Raw genomic sequence first — 19,826 nt, 5'->3', positions numbered from 1 at the left:
AGTGGGGGGTGCATATAAGGCTCTGGGACCCTCTCGATGGGGCCCAGTATTCTCTAGTCATCAATTCCTCCACGTTCGAAGAACCGTGATTTGATTCCAAGATTAAAATCAGACTCTATCCCCTTTCCAGCCATCGCCATCCTCCGTCAGGATGAGGACGGAGGTTTTTTGTCTGCTAATCTGTCTCGGTGAGTAATTCCATCAATCAATTATTTACACAACTAGTTCATCTGCGACAATAGATTCCGTAATCGAGTCCCGATGCATTCACGCAATCGCATTAACAAGCTGAATATTCATATCTTATTGTTAGCTACTTTGTGTCTACGAAGGATTCCGAAAGTAAAAGTGGCACGCTGAATGTGAATGTGGCCTTTAGCCGACTTATTGTCTCGCTGCTTGCAGTCACGGTGCAGGTTTTAATTGTTGCAATGATTCCTATTAATACTTTGATTACAACATTGTTAGTCGGCTTGAATTTATCTGCTAAATCAGCTTCGACGCATTCATGATTACTGGAATAATCGAAGAATGCTAATACGGGAGTTACGCGGCGTGCAGATTGTGCATATATATTTTTTTAACGGAATTAAAACAATTCAAATGATTCATTAATGGTCCCGATCAACGCAGATGCGCAATCTCGGCCCGACTACGAAAGAACTTGCGCCATCGGTTGTTATTGAGAAATCAGTTCGCCTTACACCTTTATAGAAAGTTTCATTTCTCCAGTCCACGTGCCGATACGTAGCTCGAGAGACAAGCAAAAAATTGTTTAATATTTATTAACTGATCGCGTTTAACAGGATTCGCTTTCCAATGTAGCGTGTCTAGAACATCTTTCGCTCGTTTTGTGGCATTTTTCTCGGACTAGTACGTTGTTCTTATTGTATTTCGTTGCTCACCTTCGGTGGTAAAATGTTTTTATTAAACACGACCCTCGGAAATAGTTGCATAAACGATCCTGGAATAATATCTCGTCCATTTTTGTTTTTCACCTTGAACCAACAAATTCATGACGTCATATATCTGTGACGATGGTAGGGAACGCGTTTAACCCCTTGCCCTTTTTTAACGAGTCAGACTCGTCATGAAGATTTGAAACAAAGTCTAACAAATAGGAATGCTACGCGTTTCTTCTTAAATGAGATAAAATTTGATTCGCAATAAATTTTCTTTTCTCTTTTACGACATTTTTGGGGATAAAGACGTCCTAATCACTGTAACTGTAAAGAAACTGATACGGCAAGGGGTTAATTCTAATTGTATTTTGTGATTCAGTATTTTCGTGCTCTGACAACAATTTTATTTAACCGTATTAGGAGAATTGTAAGAGTTTCTTGTAGTCGATTTAGAATTGGTATAGCTCGCGGACTTGTATAAACCAGTCCGAGGGCCTCAAAAATTAATCGAAATCGATATTATAGAGTGTTGGAAAGTTAACAGGTCTGAGTGATTAAACGACATTTAAGTTCTGGCCCGATCGGATACATGGGAGCCAGGGCACTTTCTCACTTTCTTCCGTTCGCGAGGTCGACCGGCGCGGCGTTTACGTGCGACCGGCGTATTATTCAGGGACGCAAAACCAAGACGCTGCGCTGTGCTGTGCTGCCTTGAAAATACTCCGACTAGTTGACCCTCTCTTACCGTTCACCGTTTCTTTTTCTTCGCTTTTTCCTTTTCTTTTTTGCCTCTCGATTCATTTGTCATTCTTGACCGCCAACACGAATGCATCCGCGTTGCATCACCACACCTTCTTTTACGAAAAAGTATGGGAATTCCACTTATTCTCAAGCTGGGATTAAAGAAAGGATATATAGAAACTGAAATCGCGATATATTTTATAAACCATTTATTTATAAAGGTCATATCAACAATGAGCTCATTGATCATCTGCTCTTATAACAAACGTATATAAATTGAATTTATTCTTTAACACGACCAGTTAAATGACCGGCTTCACGTTTTTATTTTATTTAAAAATCTTTTAAAAGATTTTAAATACCTGTTCTAAAAGTTGTGAGAAATTTGAATAAATTCAGTCCTGTAATTCTCTTATGAAACAAAGTAATATCAATCACATTTCGTGCTCGGTATGGTTATAGTTATATGAACAAAAAAATAAAATTTGTTCAATTGTAAAAAACAGAAGTTAAATGTACACGTGTTTCCTCTTTTAATAAATTTAGTACGTTGAAAATAGTAACGTCGTTCAATTCTTCCAGTCCGTTTTTACAGTTTTGTATTTGATCACTCAATTTTTTGTTATAAATGCATAAAATCCGGTGTCTGAAAAAATCAAAGTTGACCTTCATAATTCCTCGAAGCGTCCACTTACAACAAAAACTGGTGACACCAGTATCTGCATCTTTTGAAAGCATTTAACCTCCATCCAAACTTCGTCCAAATCAAGGTGGCAATATCTGGTGTCCCACCCTGTGTACAGTACACATCGAAAATTACTATTACGTGTTTGTAACAATATCTCAAACGTTCTATTGCAAACAAAAAATAATATTTTCATTAACTACACCTTGTCTGATTATTAACTGTACAGTCGAATCGAAGTTGCTGTATTTAACCAATTTTCTGCTAGAACTTTCTGCTAGACAGACACAGGTTAATACCATTTTTATAGAGAATAAAAAGCTGCATCGATTGGTGCATAAAAACATGTACGGTTCCATTTAAAAAATCACAGTTGACCTTCATAAGTCCTTGACGCGTCCACATATTAAAAAACTGGTAACGCCAGTATCTGCATCTTTTGAAAGCATTTAACCTCCATCCAAACTTCTCCATCCATCCATGAAACAAAAAATGATATTTCCATTAACAACACCTTACCTGATTATAATTATTAGCTGTACAGTCGGATCGAAGTTGCTCAAGTGAATTTAACCAATTTTCTGCTAGAACTTTTTCCTCCCGATCTCAAACCGCGGAATACATTTGAAACGTTTGTTCGCCTTTTTTCCCCCCTGCGCAAAAAGGTTAGGTTTGCAGTATCGCCGCGCTAATTCGGTGACTTTTTAGGTGCTGTTACTTCCTTATCGAGGAAAGAGGAGGCAGCGGAGCAAAGCCGTAGGAAAGTAGCGTTGCCAGCATTGCACAAAAAGCAGGCAGCGCCTGAAGAGCAAGAAGAATACGACGAAGACGAATTTCAGGATCAATGTCCCGAACCGAATGGTTATTTCCCTGACCCAGAACAGTGTGACAAGTATTATGACTGCAGGGATGGCAAACCCACCGAGAAACTTTGCTCGGACGGTTTAGTATTCAATGACTTCAGTCCTCTGCACGAGAAATGCGACCTACCATTCGGGATCGACTGCTCGAAGCGACCCAAATTACGTATGTCCTCCTCATGTCTTTAACCCTTTCGCCCCAATCTTATCAACTCTTGTAAAGTCCCAATCTAAGTCAATTCTGAGTTCTGTGTTGTGACATAAATCGGGATCGGATACTATTTTTTAGAAGCTCGAGAGGCCTCGGTCGCCGAGAAGTGTAAACATAACTAATCCAATAACAAAACTTCTTTATTTTTCATTATTCTTTGATGGGACCTTCACCAACAAATTCGTTGCATTTTTCTAATGGAAAGGATACCAAATATGATATAATTCCAATTGACAACGCTGAGTAGACTGTGGATCTTTATACACTTATAGGAAAATTGAGTAGATGAAATTCAACATTTTGTTGGAAAATTTCTGTATTAAAATCATTAAAACATCCAATTTAGATTCTATTTCTTGCAATCGATGCATGCGATTTTTATTTTGCATCGATTGTAAGGAATAGAAACAAAATTGAATGTTATTTCTTCCCTTAATAATTTTAAAAGAGGAGAAATCACATACTGACATCTTCAATTTTAAAAATTTTTCAATAATTTTGAATTTCATCTTCTCAATTTTCCTATAAATGTATCTGCTGTCTAGTCATGAACGATGAAAGTTTCCGACGCAAAGAAAGAGAGAGAAAGAAAGAGACGCGGAGAGTCGCGGCGCGCCGGCACAGTTCTTCCTTGTTGTCCGAAACATTCATCGTTCATTACACAAGTAAATATCATCGGAATTATATCGTATTTGGTATAATTTTCATTAGAAAAGTGTGACGAATATGTTGATCAAAGTCCCATAAAAAAATAATGAAAAATAAAGAAGTTTTGTGATTGGATTAGTAGTGGTTCACACCGATATATCTGAACGGTATCGGATTACGCGGCATGTTTGCACTGCTCGCAGCTCGAGCTTCTTGGCCCCTCTCGGGGTATGCCCCTCAGTGGAAGGGGTAGGCGAACAGACTTGGACGCGAACAGACGGTCTCCTCCGTCGGACTTAGAATGGGACATTACTGTAATACTTTGTTTTTATTCCCTGTTGCTTATAAAATAGCAATATTAGAAGCGAAATTAAAGGGAAAAGCAATCAACATTTCCGTACGGTCTCCTCCGTCGGACTTAGAATGGGACTTTACTGTACTAATCAAAAACGAATTATCCCAACAGAGAAACCACAGCCGTCCGCGCATTGTCCCAGAATGCACGGTTACTTCGCGCACGAAGATCCTCGGATATGCAGCACGTTCTACTACTGCGTCGAAGGGAAGTTCAATATGATCACCTGTCCAGATGGTCTGGTCTTCTCCGAAAAGACTGGCATTTGCAATTGGCCGGACGAGGCGCAGAAGAAGGGTTGCGGATCTAGGGAACTTTTCAATTTCACTTGTCCGAAGGTCGACGATTCCGTCGCCGCTACACATCCCCGATACCCTGACACAGAGGACTGCCAATACTTCTATGTCTGCGTGAACGGCGAAATACCGAGGAGAAGCGGCTGCAAATTAGGGCAAGCCTTCGACGAAAGGACTGGCAAGTGTGACTGGGCCAGAAAAATACCCGAATGGTGAGTTACAATGATTTGGACAACAATGGTTGACCAGTATCTGTTTCATGTTTCATGTGGCGCATCTGAACTCGTATGCGAAAAAAATTGACGCATGGTATTGTAGAAGGTTGGCCACCCTTGGGTTAAATTGTTGCAAGGATTGATGATTAATCTATAGCAGAGCCGGGGAACTGGCGGCCGATGGGCCCATTGGCTGCACATTGTTTCTTTCCCCTCTTCTCAGTGGCTACCAGCGCCTCCACCACTTGATTGTTATTTTATGAAAGAAATAGCGTGAGGCCGCGGGCCAGTTCCCCGGCTCTGGAAATAAAGTGAAGCTAGGAGTGGTGCTGAAGAGTGGGAGACCTGAAAATTAATAGTGGAAGAAATTTCCAGGCTCTGATCTATAGTATAGACATAGACATAGGCATAGACTATAGACCAGCCCCGTTCAGGTATCGTCCGTGCGAGTAGAGAATTTGGCTCCCTGGGCATTAGCGACCTGGTGGGCAACGTTGCATGTTTTCGTCACACGTATTATCGTTATTGGTTGGAGTAAGAACGTAAAATTGTTTTGCTCCTTTTTAACCGTTGATTGTAAAAACAATACATGCATGACCGCGAAGGTCATGTCCAAGCTGTCGTCACATTTGCCCGCCACATCGCCCTCAGCTATGCCCGCGGGCATCGGCGGATGTCCTTGCCCGTCGCTAGCTACGACGGGACTGGTATAGAGTCTGTAGACTGGTCTATACAAGAGTCTATAGACTGGTACTCTGACATAAATCTTGTTTTATTATTACAGCAAAGATTGGTACAAAGGCCAACTGACTGACGAGGAATTGGACAGACTAGAGAATCCACCACCAAAACCGAAACCAACTGGTGGCCACAGCAGAAGGAAGGGCGCCAAACCTTCGTAGTTTTAAGGCGAATTTATATGTAGATTTTAATACACATTGACTCATTACATATCACCTGGAGAATAAAATGTTTTTAATACAGCCGGCTTTACTTTCTAATTGAATGATGTTTGTTCACTTCATGCGGCAACTGCTTGACGTCGGTGATCCAAAAGATTGCAAACTACATATAGGCATATACATGAATAAGTATTAAACGATAAATTTTATGAAAAATTGTAAAACAGAATTTAAATGACTGCGAGGGGTCCATCTCATACGATACTTGCTTTTTGTAGGTGGAAGCGTTCCGGAGATTTTAAAGTCACCTTAATTTTTTTAATGAAATGACCTACTTCTTCCGAGTAAAGATGTATTGACCTTCGTACGTCGTACATCTGATACTTAACGAGATATTATCGAAATAATTAACCACATCGTTTTGTAGTTATTCGAGGTAATCAAGTTAACTGGGACACCCTGTATATATACAAGTAGTACCTCGCCCGTTGCACGAAACCAGAAATATGTGTGCAAAAATTGAGCTGTCAGTAATTTTTAGTGTCGATATTCTTTTGTCTCGGAGTTTCAGAATTTTGTAATATATGTATATACCTCGTGACGGAAATAAATTAGGTTGCAACTAACAAGGTTCTACTGCACATTGAAATGTAGTTCGTAAATTAGCTATTCAGTTACTTTGATCAATTTATAAAAATGTTCTCAGTTGTGTTTATCGGTATTCTTTGACAATATAAGAACGTCAAAATTGGAGGATGAATAAATTTTTAATTATATGTTGTTTGCGCGCGTGATTATCTATAATTATATTTCACTGTGTACATACAGGTTTTTATTCTTTTGCTCATTTTATTCCGCAAGTTTCAGATTAAATATTCGTTTGACCTTCATAAGTCCTTCAGGGTGAAAACTCGCCCATTTTTGCGTACTGTATATTAATTTCTTTTTATCTGCGTTGTGAGGCGTATCTCTTTGAAATATGAAGTTATAAAGAATATTCCATTGAGAAGTATCATTCTAAAGTTTGTGCTATTTTTTATTTGTGAAGATTAGAGTCGTCACTCTTCGACACGTGGTTACTAAAACTGTAAAAAATTGATAATTGTCCAAAGATTGTAAATTGTAACAAATTGTTAATTGTAAAATTTAAGAAAAAATTATAAATTGTGAACATTTGTCGACTGTAAAGAAAACAGCGTTTTTTTACAATTTAAGAGAAGACTTAATGGAAGACCCTATGGATGAAACATCATTTGCTGATTTAAAGTGCAAAACAGAAATTTATTCTAGGATTTTCTATGGAGCTATTTCTGTGGAACGAGGGTTAACGAGCTGGTTAATTTGATATTGTAACACGGCCAGAGATATTCAACTTTTTCCCTCGCTTTAATTACGAATTCGAATCGCGTGTTGTCACGGGAATTTTCCCGTGAGGAGTGAAAGCGACAGAAGCCTGAAAGTTCTTCACATTTCACGGGAAACGCTTCCGAAATCTAGTTGATCGGACAGTGGGTTAGCAACGCGGGGCTTTCAAGGTAATAAATTCGATTTAGTATCGCTTTCATAACTAATGACTCGAAGCAATTTTATGTAACGCAGTGACAATCTCGAGAAAAAGATGCGTATTTCACAATTACTTCAAGAACTGTTTCGATCTAATGCAATTATTGCAGTCACAGTAGAACAAGAAACGGACCGGTAGAAATTGCACAGCCGTCAGTACAAAACAAACATACCTAATCAAATGAAACATTAAATAAATATACAAATCCACGCAACTTCGTTTATTTCTATGATTAATAAATACAAATAAGCACAAAGCAAAAAATCTGTCACAATCTTAATTTATTTCTATATGATTAATAAATACAAAATAAACACAAATAAATACAAAACAAGTAAATCCTCGACTTCATTTATAGCTATGATTAATAAATACAAATAAACACAAAGCAAGAAAATCCTTGACGTCATTTACAGGTATGATTAATAAATACAAATAAACACAAAGCAAGAAAATCCATGACTTCGTTTATTTCTATATTTAAACCAGAACGTGTTAAATTATTTGACACAGCTAAAAATTTGCAGTGACACGCACAACAAGGAAATAATTATGCATTAATAACCTGTTTTATAACATAATTTCCAGATTTACATAAACGTCGACAATTTAATCGTATTTCAGGGAATAAGAAGCAAATTGATTTAAAAGTCAAAAAATCAATGTTCGACGGTCCGACGATAATTTCCGTTTCGAAATACTGGAAAACCGCAACGACCGTTCGCGGAGATCGCGATAATTGAAATATTTCTCTGAAGACTAGAGAAGGACGCGAGGTGAGAGTGTGCTGTGAAGAAGAAGAGGAGGAAGTCAAATGGCAGTGGCCACGCTGAGGAAAGAGAAGGAAGAGTAAAAGCGTGTGGTCCCTACTGATCAGTCCTGATTCTAGACAGTTATTCACCGATGAAAACGCGGCGAAAGTGGGGAAGAATCATTGGGTGTAGTGGGGACCAATGGGGTATACCCTCGTGGTGAGTTGCCGAAGAGCTGCAGTGTTTCGCGACGGAGACGGCATTTCAAAAGGAAATTCAAAATTTACACTCTCAGTGTCCAGTGAACGAGGTAGTCCCTAACGGATTGCGTGACACCATCTCTTGCCAGGCCGAAATCGAAGAAGATGATCAGACCGTCTGTCGTCATGTTGCTGGCTGCGGTCGCAGCGACGCGTAAGTATTCCTCCTGATCTTCGCGTCAATTCTCAAACTCATACTTAGCTGATTATATCTTTTATTTTCCTGCTATAATTCACATTAAATCTTTACACCTTTACACATTTGCTTATTGTTGTGGCTGAATTTTAAATTTTATCACATTCGTACATTTAAACTCGAAATTTTAACTCGAAAATTAAAGATTTTTTCCGACCTAGAACATTTCCATTACAATACCTCATACAATACCTAAATGTTTAGTAATCGATTGGATACCGACGCATTTAATAATGTACATAATATTTTTAATAATGGTACAGCAATTTTTAGTGGCGCTGCAGGGTCACCATTCGAGTGCCAAGAGTTAATTTTAATTATATTAAACTGAAGTAACAATTGTTAGTTAAAAAATGGTTGCTAAAAATTGTTCTACACGGTTGTAAAACTTGCTAGTTTCTAAATGTCGTTGTTGTATATTCTACATGGTTATAGAACTCGTCGAACGAGTACTTCAATTAATTTTTACAAACACAGTAATCAGTCTTGGAACACATGGTTGACGTGTAAATTGTAAAAATTACATCCAATGTACCTAATTTTGCGGAAACATGCGATAACGCATCGTGGCAGAAATGTGAAGTCTGCTGCGAACGAAAGGAAAAATGGTGCATGATAATTGCCGGGAGGAAAAAGAACGGTTTCACTGGAACAGAACTCTCGGACTTTCTCCCGACTGGTTTGGCACGGTCCACCGCAGCTTCTAAAATGTAATAGAATTTCCGGTATTGTAATCGTCGCTTTGAAACCGGTAAAATTTCGTAACGATTTAAATATCTGCACACGGCCATCCCATCGGAAAAATATTGTCCCGTCGCGTCGCGTCGTATCGTATCGGCGTTCCGACTTGCTGGAGGTATTCATTTCACGCGGAGAGTGCGTAAGAGACAGTCTCACCAAACTTTCTAAAGCGTAAATGTCAGATCTACGGCTCGGAAGGTTGCATAAGCATCGGGGCAGAGTAGTTATCGTCCCTATACATACGTATGTAGAACCAATAAATTACATAAAGAAACAAAACAATACGGCCGGCGATCGGCCGCCAACTATTCGAGATACGAGAAGTTTAGAGCGGGTTCGACTACCTCGCATTCACTATCACACTGAGCTGCTTTATATGCTTCTTGGAGCGTGGCATTGATTTCCTGTATATCTTACAAAGTAAATGCCGCATGTAACGTGGAGAAATTTCTGAAATTTCTTCCCTTCTTCCTCGCTGTGTGCAGAGTCGTCGGATGAGGGGAGGGAGCACGAATCGAGGGGAAAATGTTTCCCTCTCTCTCTGGTATACATGCACGACGGAGATGAAGCGCGTCACGTGACCGGGTCGCGGCGGATGCGCGGGGAATAGTGGAAGGGGAAGGTAGAGTGGGGGGGGGGGGATAACTTAATCTCTCTGACAAAGCTGTACGTACTCTCGAATTTTTTGTCAAGTGAATCGCATACGGTGCGAGCTATTGCGCCACTGAGATTTTTAATCCGTGGTACCGTTTCTTTTTTTAATTAACCACTCGGAGCTATTTTATCCGCTGTTTAACTATAACACAATGAAGTAAGAGCATTATTAATTGAATTAAGAAGAAAATAAAAAATCTGCTGGAAGACAATAGCGAGTTAATATTTATAATTTTTGTTAACGACGCTGTTAAGTACTCCGATAGCTACTTTGTATTTCATAATTATTATTAAATACTATTATTATTAAATAATTATTAAATACATGTATTTTTTAATGAAAATAATAAAACTTGAGGTACAAAGTAATTTTTAAAGCAGAAATGGTCAATTGAATCAATTATTACTAGAAACACACAATTTTAGTTTGTTATTCTCTGTTAAACATAAAGTGAATTTTGGTACGTATATATATAAAGCAGGAGGGTTATTCCTTATTCTTATTAACCCTTTGCACTCGGAGCTATTGGTACTCGACAATTAAACACTTCTTCCGACTTATAATAATTTTTAAAATTTTCTGGATACGAAATTGGTATAGTACCAATATATTGGTTGGAAAAACTTGTCTATAGAAATATTGAATGTGACGAGAGTAAATAATACTATTATAGAGTCAGTTGTGATCGAAAAGTTGAAAAATCTTGTAGGGGCGAAATAATGATCAACATTTATTTACATGAAAGTTATTTAATGTTGTAGATGGTGCGTTCAATTGTCCCAGCAAAGATGGCCAATACGAGCATGCGACACAATGCGACAAATACTACGACTGTGTTGACGGCATTGCAACAGAAAAACTTTGTCCAGATGGTCTTGTTTTTGACCCATTAAATCGCAAGGTCAACAAATGCGATCACGTGTTCAATGTGGCGTGCGAGGATCGTCTCGAATTACGTAAGATTATCATTTTTACTTTCACTAAAATTCAACAATTATTCCAATAATTTACCCTTTAATATTAATTGAGACTTTGTCTCTAGAGACTCCATTTTGCACGTTTTCAGACGTGTAAATTCGAAGCGTATTGGTTCAATATTTCTGATTTTGCAGTGCAATCGCTTTATAACTTTTTCAACCGTGAGAAATCACAATATTTTTAGTCATCCTTGTGCAGGGTAGTTACTAATCCCAGTTAAACAAATGAATTAAGTAAATTCTTATAGTCAATAATTTTGACGATTATTAAGAATATTGCTATAATTACAAATTGTCGACAAATGATTTAGAATCATGGTTTAATTTTTAGTAGAACTATGAAAAGACCACTAGAAAAAGGGAGAATGTCAAAATTTAGTATTTCTGAAAGAACGGGGATCAATTTTTGTATTTATCAGCGCTGTACACCGTTGTTACTTATAAAATTAATCTCAAAATTTGTTAAAATTGACATTCTCCCTTTTTTCCCATATTAAATCATATCATAAATAATTCCTATTTCAGTATATCAGTTCTATTTATCACAATAAAGTCACAATTACATTAACAATTACTTTTCATATTAAATCAAATCATAAATAATTCCTATTTCATTATATCAGTTTTATTTGTCAATAAAATCACAATTACATCTTAATCATCTACATAATTAGCCATTATTTGCAATAAATTGTTGACATTTATAACTTACATAGCTCGAGTATGATGCGTCATTGCTAGTTAAATGCATCATTACAATTTACTCTCAGAAATGAAAGTTACATACCATGAAACATTTTTCTTGCAATCTTAAATTATTATCCAATTAATAGACTGAGATCTTCACTTACACTTATGACATTTATGGCAAGAAGACATACATACCTATACAAATTAATAACTCTTTTTTTTTCACAAGAAAACTTTCATCGAATACAAAAGATCTTCTCATTACATTAGTTTCCACAAAATTGAGTATGAAAATGGAAAGGTACATAAAGAGTCGCAGTCAGACCTGGGTAAAAATATTTCAACTCGGAAATACAAATATTTGCAAATACTATTTCTCTCATCTGTGTTACGTGTGCTTCATTTGAAATATCAATTTATTTCTGTATTGAATGAAATACTAGTTGAAGTACTTAATTGATTTTACAAATACTATATATTAGTACATCTTAAGAAAATACTATTTCACTTATAATAATTTTCCTTACCATGACATAAAAAACTATTTTCAACACATGTACTTCTGACGTCAAACATATCTTGAAATATTATTTTATACGAACAAGAGTGTTTCATTAACTATTTCTAATACTTCTTCCAAATAATTTTTACCCAGGTCTGGTCCCAGTCTACTAATCAGATTTGCATCTTGATTTCCATTAATTTACAAAGTGATGTTTGATCTGCAGTTTATGTACGATTGAAAGATGTGCATTTTTCTGTGAATTAAAAACTATTTTCAATACATGTTATTAATATACTAATAATACATGAACTTCTGACGTCAAATATTTAAATCTTGAAATATTATTTTATACAAAGAACATTATTTCATTACCTATTTCCAAATATTTATACGCAGGTCTGGTCGCAGACTGATCGATTTCCATTAATTTACAGTTTTATGTACGATTGAATGATATTCCAAGTGTGAAAAGTATATTGTCTAGGATTATTAAATCGAGGTTTATCTTACCAAGTCGATGGCTGTTGCGGTTAATGTGTCCTTGATGCGTAAGATCAGTGACAATCGGCAGCGAAAGTGTTCTTAACTCCCGTTATATCTTCGACCTTCACAGAACCACCGCAACCGACGAAGAAGTGTCAGCGAAGGAACGGTTTCTTCGCTCATCCGGATCCATCTGTCTGCAACATATTTTACAATTGCATCGATGGTGACGCTATCGAGATCACTTGTACGACTGGCTTGCACTTCGACGAATACAGCGGGACTTGTGTGTGGCCCGACAGCGCTGGTCGCGTGGTAGATATATTCGATATTTAGCATATTGGACACCTTTTGAAAATTTCATATTTAACCCTTTGCCGTATTTTGACGAGCCAGACTCGTGATGAAGGTTTCTAACAAAGTCTAATAAATACGAATGTTACGCGTTTCATTTCAGATGAAATAAAATTTGATTCGTTTGTAATCAATATTTAAGCATTAAGTATCAATTTTCTCTTCTCTTCTACGACATTTTTCGGGATAATGACGTTGTAATCACTGTAAGTGTAAAAGAAAAGATACGGTAAGGGGTTAAGGGGTAGACTCTTTTTTCCAGGATTAGTAATTTCTAGATAATACAAAGATGGGTTTTTCAGTAGTCAAAAGCGCTAGATAAAAGATCGACCTAGACCTCGATCGATCCCAAAACTCCTATTTTTTCGTTTATGAGGCGCCATTTGCATTATTCGGAAGCATACAGCTACGCACGTAGCTATTTTCATAAAGATGTAAACGTAAAAATAGGATTTTTGAGGGCGATCGCTCTAAATTGATCTTTTATCTAGCGCTTTTGACTTTTTGAAAAACCCCATTTCTGCATTATCGAGAAATGATATTATCTATATAGCTTTTTAACATGATATCAGTCATTTTTACAATTGAACATTAACTCGTGCTCACTGCTACTCGAATCAAGTGGTTGCATTAGTAATGTGGTATTAATTGTACAATAGTGATATCAAAGCACCTAATATTCGAATTCTATACTCAGGGTGTCCCAAAAATGTCGGGAAACCTTGCAAGAAGTGGTTCACGAGGTTATTTGAAGAACTTTTTCCTTGGCGAAAATTTCAGCTTCGACTTACAATTAGTTAACCCTCGTACGCTCCTCAAAAATAGCTGCATAAAAGAGACTAGGATAACAATTCACCCATTTTTATTTTACACGTTAAATCAACACATTATGTTCCATTTATAACGTCACATTTTAAAGAAATACATCTCACGACATGGACATAAAAGGATGAATAATTTTACAGTATGTGGAAATATTGAATGGGTGAATTTTCACCCTGAAGAACTTATGAGGGTTAAGGAGTTATTAACGAAAAATATATACGAACCTATCAGAACTCTGCTACAGCGTACGTTTTCTGCTTCGACCAATCAGACCTGTCGCCGAGCCGGACTTCGCTGTACCCACGGTCTGATTGGTCCGCGTATTTTGTTAATAACTCCTAATTAACGAAACTGCGGACAACATTTTCGCAAAGGGAAGAATTACTTCGAATAATCTTGGGAACCATTCAAACAGGGATTTCCGACATGTTTGGGACACCCTACGTACAATAATATTTCACCCAGGGCTGCGGAGTGATAGACAAGAAGCTGAAAGACGGCTTCGAGTGCCCAAAGGAAAGCCAAGTCGACACCAGGGGAATGGTCGTCGATCACCCTAAATTCGCTCATCCAGACGACTGCCAGAAATTCTATGTTTGCCTGAATGGTGTGACCCCACGCGAACAAGGTTGCAGCGATGGTACCGTTTACAACGAGGAACAGCAAAGATGCGACGCGCCTGAAAATGTGGCTGGGTGGTACGTGGAAAGAAATCAAATTTTTCAATCAAAATACATTTTTTCAGAATTGCTGCATTGGTTGCCATTCTAATTTTATCGGGCGATTGATTACAGTTCTCATTTATTCTTACAATTTCAAACACTTCGTTTATTCATACTTCGTGCTGCTTTTATCGGTAATACATATATTTCGATAAATAAAATTACCCTACATTAACTTCGGAAAAACAGCTTCAAATTCCAATAATTTTCAACTAAAAATTAACGATTTTAGCTAGTTCGATGATACTTGTGTTGACACATTAATTTGTCTTTCACGAAAAAATTTGTTGATTCATTATTATACAGTTTATTACTTTTTGATGTTCTTTCTCTGTGCATGCTATTTTGAGGATAAATACCCCAGAGGAAGTAGAACACATTTTTCTTAATTTTTATTTTGAACAAAAGTTATTGGTCTTTGGAAGACTGCATAAAATTATATTATGTATTAAGTACCTCTATGAAAATTTATTTTATCTCTCATAAAGTGCTCCGTTAATAAGAGGATAAACTTTTGACAACCTAATGCAAATTACGAGTACAAACTTTGCACTGGTGAAATGACAAATTACTAACAACTATTTATATTTGTTACAGTGAGGACTGGTATAAGGACGACGTGAAAAAGCCGTGAGGTGTCTTCGAAATTAGTATGTCCCGCATCGGGATCTCGATATCATCGTAAAATCACATCATCCTCGTTTAGCGCGTAATCCATGTGTGTGTTTAGATATTTGAGTGTTCGTAAATAATAAATTCTATTTTACCTTATTCGCGGTATATCTTGAGATTCTACTTCGATTCCTTCCTCAACTCTACCGAAACGGGTCCGTGCTGTTTCTTAGATCCTGTAGATCTACTATTTCTTTGTGACCTCAGTATATGTACACTGCCAATTAAACCACTAAATACAGTTCAAATTATATCGTGTTGAGTATCATTTTAATCAGAAAAATGCCAGACATAAGTTGGCGAAAGTTTCATGACAAAATTATGAAAAATAAAGAAGTTTTGTAACTGGTTTAGTAGTGGTTGAATTCAGTGTTGGGCAGTATTTAAATAGAAATTTAATTAACAAGTTACTTGTTATTTGGATATTCAAATAAAAAGCAAAAATAATTATTTATTATTTGAGCAAGTTTAAATAAATTATTTTAAAAAATAAAGTTAGTTGTTTACAAATACAATTTAAATTATTATATTATTTGTATTGACAAATTATTCGATTAAATATTTGGTATTAATAATAGTAAATTATTATTCATAGTCATTAAACAAATTTTATTTCCAACTGTCCCCAGTAACGATAGTAATATTAATGTATCGTCTGTTGTGCATTGTTTCAGAAGCTTTTGTGAGTTACTTTGACCCGTATATTCAAAATACAAGAAACAAGAGTTAACCAAAAATTATTTATTTGATTTCCACCTCAATCCGAATAAGAAATAATCTTTTATTTGCAAATAAGAAGTAATATATGGATCACTTTTGGCGTTATTTAAGTGACTTTTATTTAAATAAAAAGTTTAGTTGATATTTGCAATTACAATCACACGTTTCGTTATTATTTATTATTTCAATAAAAATTTGCCCAACTCTGTTTACACTCTACACAGCTGGGCGACCGAGACAGCTTGAGCTGCTTGACCTAACCGCAGTGGAGGGGGGATATTCGTTTTTCTAGGATCCTACGGTTTCCGTTTTCTTAGATCAAGGTATTACTGTATCTCGTAATTAGTGATCTAAGCTTTGTGGTGAAGTTTTCAGGTGTTTGCAGTATTATTTACTACAAATCTGATGTGAAAAACGTTATTACAGCATAGCTAATAATTTACTTTCGCAGCGACGAAGATGCAGGAAATCTTCGACTTCTCTTTCATATTCAACCAAGCAAATCGAAACTTTCTCCTCGGCGCGCGGCGCGTTTCAATATTTTTTGTTCGTCATCCATCCACTGAACTGACGACTTTCGTGTTAATGTACTTTTTACACGCGTGTCTGGTTTGTTTTTTACGAGTAGGAACTATATCTAGTGCGTACCGGGTGTCCCGTTATAATTCATTCAAGAGTGTTTCGTAATTGCTAGTAATGCTTGAGAATGTATCATGAAAGTGAAACTAAGGAATTCCAGAAGAAGCATTATACAATCGATTTATCTTCGAGATAGTATTTTCGAAAATGAGGAACTTGAAGGTATTTTGCATATTCTTGATTCTCAGTCTACTAGATTTACTTTCAAAGGTAGATTGTTACAACATTTATACCGAGCACGTTAATTAGCATGGAATAATCAAGCATAGATTCTCTTCCTTCGATATAAGCACTTTCACCTTCCGTAGTAGTTTTGCTATAATTATTGTTCCGTACGGTTCCTCTTCCTTACAGAGTTGCCTGGTGAGGGGAGGGAGAACAAATTGAGCGGAAAAAGTTACCCTCTTTCCGCTAGTACTGGACGCATGCGCGGAGAAGACGAAACGCGTCACGTGACCGGGTCGCGGCGGATGCGTGGGGGAATAGCGTTGTGGAAGGGGAAGGTAAAGTGGGGAGGGCCAAGTCTTTATCTGACGACTCTATTTGCTTATTGTAGAAGCAACTGTTGCTAGTAATAATCTTTAAATTATAGTTACACTCAGAGTTACATAAGTATTCGTACGCCCTTTAAAACAGAATAATTTTTTTATAATTGTACCAAACGCGCGCGCGCGCGCGCGACTTGATGTTTTGTAAGCAGTTAGAAGCATTAGTTTACTAAATGATGTGCAAAAAAGATTTTCCAAAAATTACAACTTACAAGGCTGCATGCAAAAATAAAAAAAGCATTTTTTAAAACTTTTATTTGGGTACTTAATGAAAATTTAAAATATACATGTTTTTGTTACACACATGCCGAAAATTTCATCACTTGTTGAAAAATTTTAAAAACTGACAATGTCAATATATGATTTCTCCTCTATTAACATCATTAAGGGAAGAAATAACATTCAATATATTTCTCCTCGATTAAAATCATTAAGGGAAGAAATAACATTCAATATAGTCTCCTCTATTAAAATCATTGAGGGAAGAAATAGCATTCAATATATTTGTCCTCTTTTGAAATCATTAAGGGAAGAAATAACATTCAGTTTATAATAGTTTCTATTCCTTGCAATCGTTGCAAACGATTTTTATTTTGCATAAAGATCCGCAGTCTATTTATATCATAAATTAGTAATTGAGTATGTCAATTTCGATACGTATCTGAATTATGTGCTAAAATGTGCTTGCGGATGGTGGTTGATGACGTCACACAATGTTTTCCTTAGAGCGCTTTAGCTCTTGTGGTATTGTTATGACCTTACACCATAAACGATTAAGTATCGTATCGTATTTTTCACTGTTACTAAACATGGTAATAAAAGCAGCACGTTATATCTGCCGCAATAACTTCCACAATATCATTTTTACTATTATGTACTGAGCTTACGAATCTGTACTGACTACGGGCACTAAAGTCTCTTCTGTCGATGACGTCAAAAATCCAAGAAAAACTGTGTTTAGAAATGTGACCTGCTGCCATAAACAAAGTTTCATGTCGAGCCACATTGACTGAATCATAAAATAAAAAATATCATAATGCTAATTCCAAGAGGCGAGATGGCTTAGGAACAGAGGTTTCCTTCCAGGCCCGTAGGAATTCAGAGTTGGACATCGTAACGCCAGGAAAAGTGCGCCCTTTCGCTCAGCACGATGGTTCCAGCTCGCAGAGTAAAAATTCCGAGAACAAGCTTCTCGGAGTAAAGACCGAAGCCTAGGAACGCTGTCTTTCTCCAACGGAGATAGCGTTTCGCGGTCTAGCGCTAAGGAGGTTTAAGACCTCCGCCACCCCGCTGCGCGAGCTCTACTTAATTCTTGTCGCGGCATGCACTCAGAATGACAAAAATGAGACAGCCAGCGACAAGGGTTCCCAGGCCCCTTGAAGTCCACCCCGGACTCCTATGCACCACCCACACGTTGGACATAGTAACGCCAGGAAAACACGACCCTTAGATCAACGTGGCTACTCTAAGTCGCAAGAAATTCATCTAATGTCGGACACTGGCGTTTTATTAACCCTTCCGACCCGACGGAGGTGCGCCGCGCCGTCCGTTTCCTCGCACAGCCGACGACGCACAGTGGTCTGGAGACCCTGTTTTCGTGTTTTCAACTTTAATACATTGAAAAAATTTTTTTTCCTATAAAGTAACAACCCTTCAAAGCTCCCAAATCCAAAATATTATTCATATTAGATAATTCTGTGATGAGACACAGCGTTCTAAAGACAAAGTCAGAAAATTCAAAGTAAATTAAAACGTTTTAAATTTCAATCGCCGAATATCAGAAAATAGATTTTAATGATGGTTCTATACATATATGTTAGTAAGCGTATTTCAAATATTTAATCCATTTTTAAGCATTGTTTAGTCCATACACGAATAGCGTAAATTAATAGCATTTTTCAAACTTTGAAAAGATTTATACAAAAACGCTTAAGACCGCTAAGCATCGGACTTGTTTTATATGAAAGCTTGAACATTTACTAAGAAGACCATGTAAATTTTAACTTCAATCTCCCGCAATCTTGAACTATAAACGGTTTTTAACAAATACGGGACCGCGGTTATTCGACGCCTGGATACGCAGTTCCACTTGAATCTTGCATAGTAGCTTGGAATTACAATGTATGTATATGTCTTTTCTGCGCCAGTGAGAGACCCTGAAAACCTCTCATTACTAGATTTCGTATAATTCCTATGAAGAATTCAATTTTAGCTACTTTTCCGCAATTTCTAGACCACAGTATGCATTGTGAGAATTGTTAACAAGATTTTTCAAATATTTCCGATGATCTGACAAAAAAATGTTTTCAACGAAAGTTAATCAGTATTCACTTTTCTACAAACTTCAATACAAAAAGTTAAAGAAAAATCTCTGTTTTATAAAAAATGAAGGTCACCTCAATGTTTTAAGTATTAAGATATAGTTTTTACTTCATAAAATATTCTAACTGGTATCAAGACGAATCCAACGACCTATAATAATATAACATTAAACCTTGAAATAACGCTACAATATTTTTGACCACAAAAAGCGAGCTACCAGACTACTGTGCGACGCACCGTTTTCGCGCATTCATTTTATATATTTTTTTATTACCAATTTCGTGTCGCGTTCGTCGTTACCGATAAATCAAGAATCTGGGCATATTAGTAAGAATCGAGTATCTTGTATACTATATTTATATTACGAATTTTTAATATGATTTAGA

At 36.7% G+C, this 19,826-nt stretch overlaps 2 protein-coding genes across 2 annotated transcripts; both read left to right on the top strand.

The window, feature by feature from the left end:
• The first annotated feature begins 29 nt into the window (after nt 1-29).
• On the top strand, nt 30-5,896 carry Cpap3-b (cuticular protein analogous to peritrophins 3-B). Its single transcript, XM_076435525.1, has 4 exons — nt 30-188; nt 3,037-3,354; nt 4,514-4,910; nt 5,698-5,896. The coding sequence occupies exons 1-4, from the start codon at nt 152-154 to the stop codon at nt 5,813-5,815; spliced, it is 870 nt and encodes a 289-aa protein (XP_076291640.1). The 5' UTR covers nt 30-151; the 3' UTR covers nt 5,816-5,896.
• Nucleotides 5,897-8,345: 2,449 nt separating this feature from the next.
• Nucleotides 8,346-15,459, top strand: LOC143214468 (protein obstructor-E). The gene is made up of 5 exons (XM_076435576.1): nt 8,346-8,545; nt 10,745-10,939; nt 12,769-12,953; nt 14,283-14,515; nt 15,137-15,459. The coding sequence occupies exons 1-5, from the start codon at nt 8,497-8,499 to the stop codon at nt 15,171-15,173; spliced, it is 699 nt and encodes a 232-aa protein (XP_076291691.1). The 5' UTR covers nt 8,346-8,496; the 3' UTR covers nt 15,174-15,459.
• Nucleotides 15,460-19,826: the final 4,367 nt, after the last annotated feature.

Source organism: Lasioglossum baleicum, chromosome 1, assembly GCF_051020765.1.
Source record: "Lasioglossum baleicum chromosome 1, iyLasBale1, whole genome shotgun sequence".
Classification (NCBI taxonomy): Eukaryota; Metazoa; Arthropoda; class Insecta; order Hymenoptera; family Halictidae; genus Lasioglossum; species Lasioglossum baleicum.
Note: the sequence above shows the minus strand (reverse complement) of the source record. Positions and strands in the feature narration are given on the sequence as shown.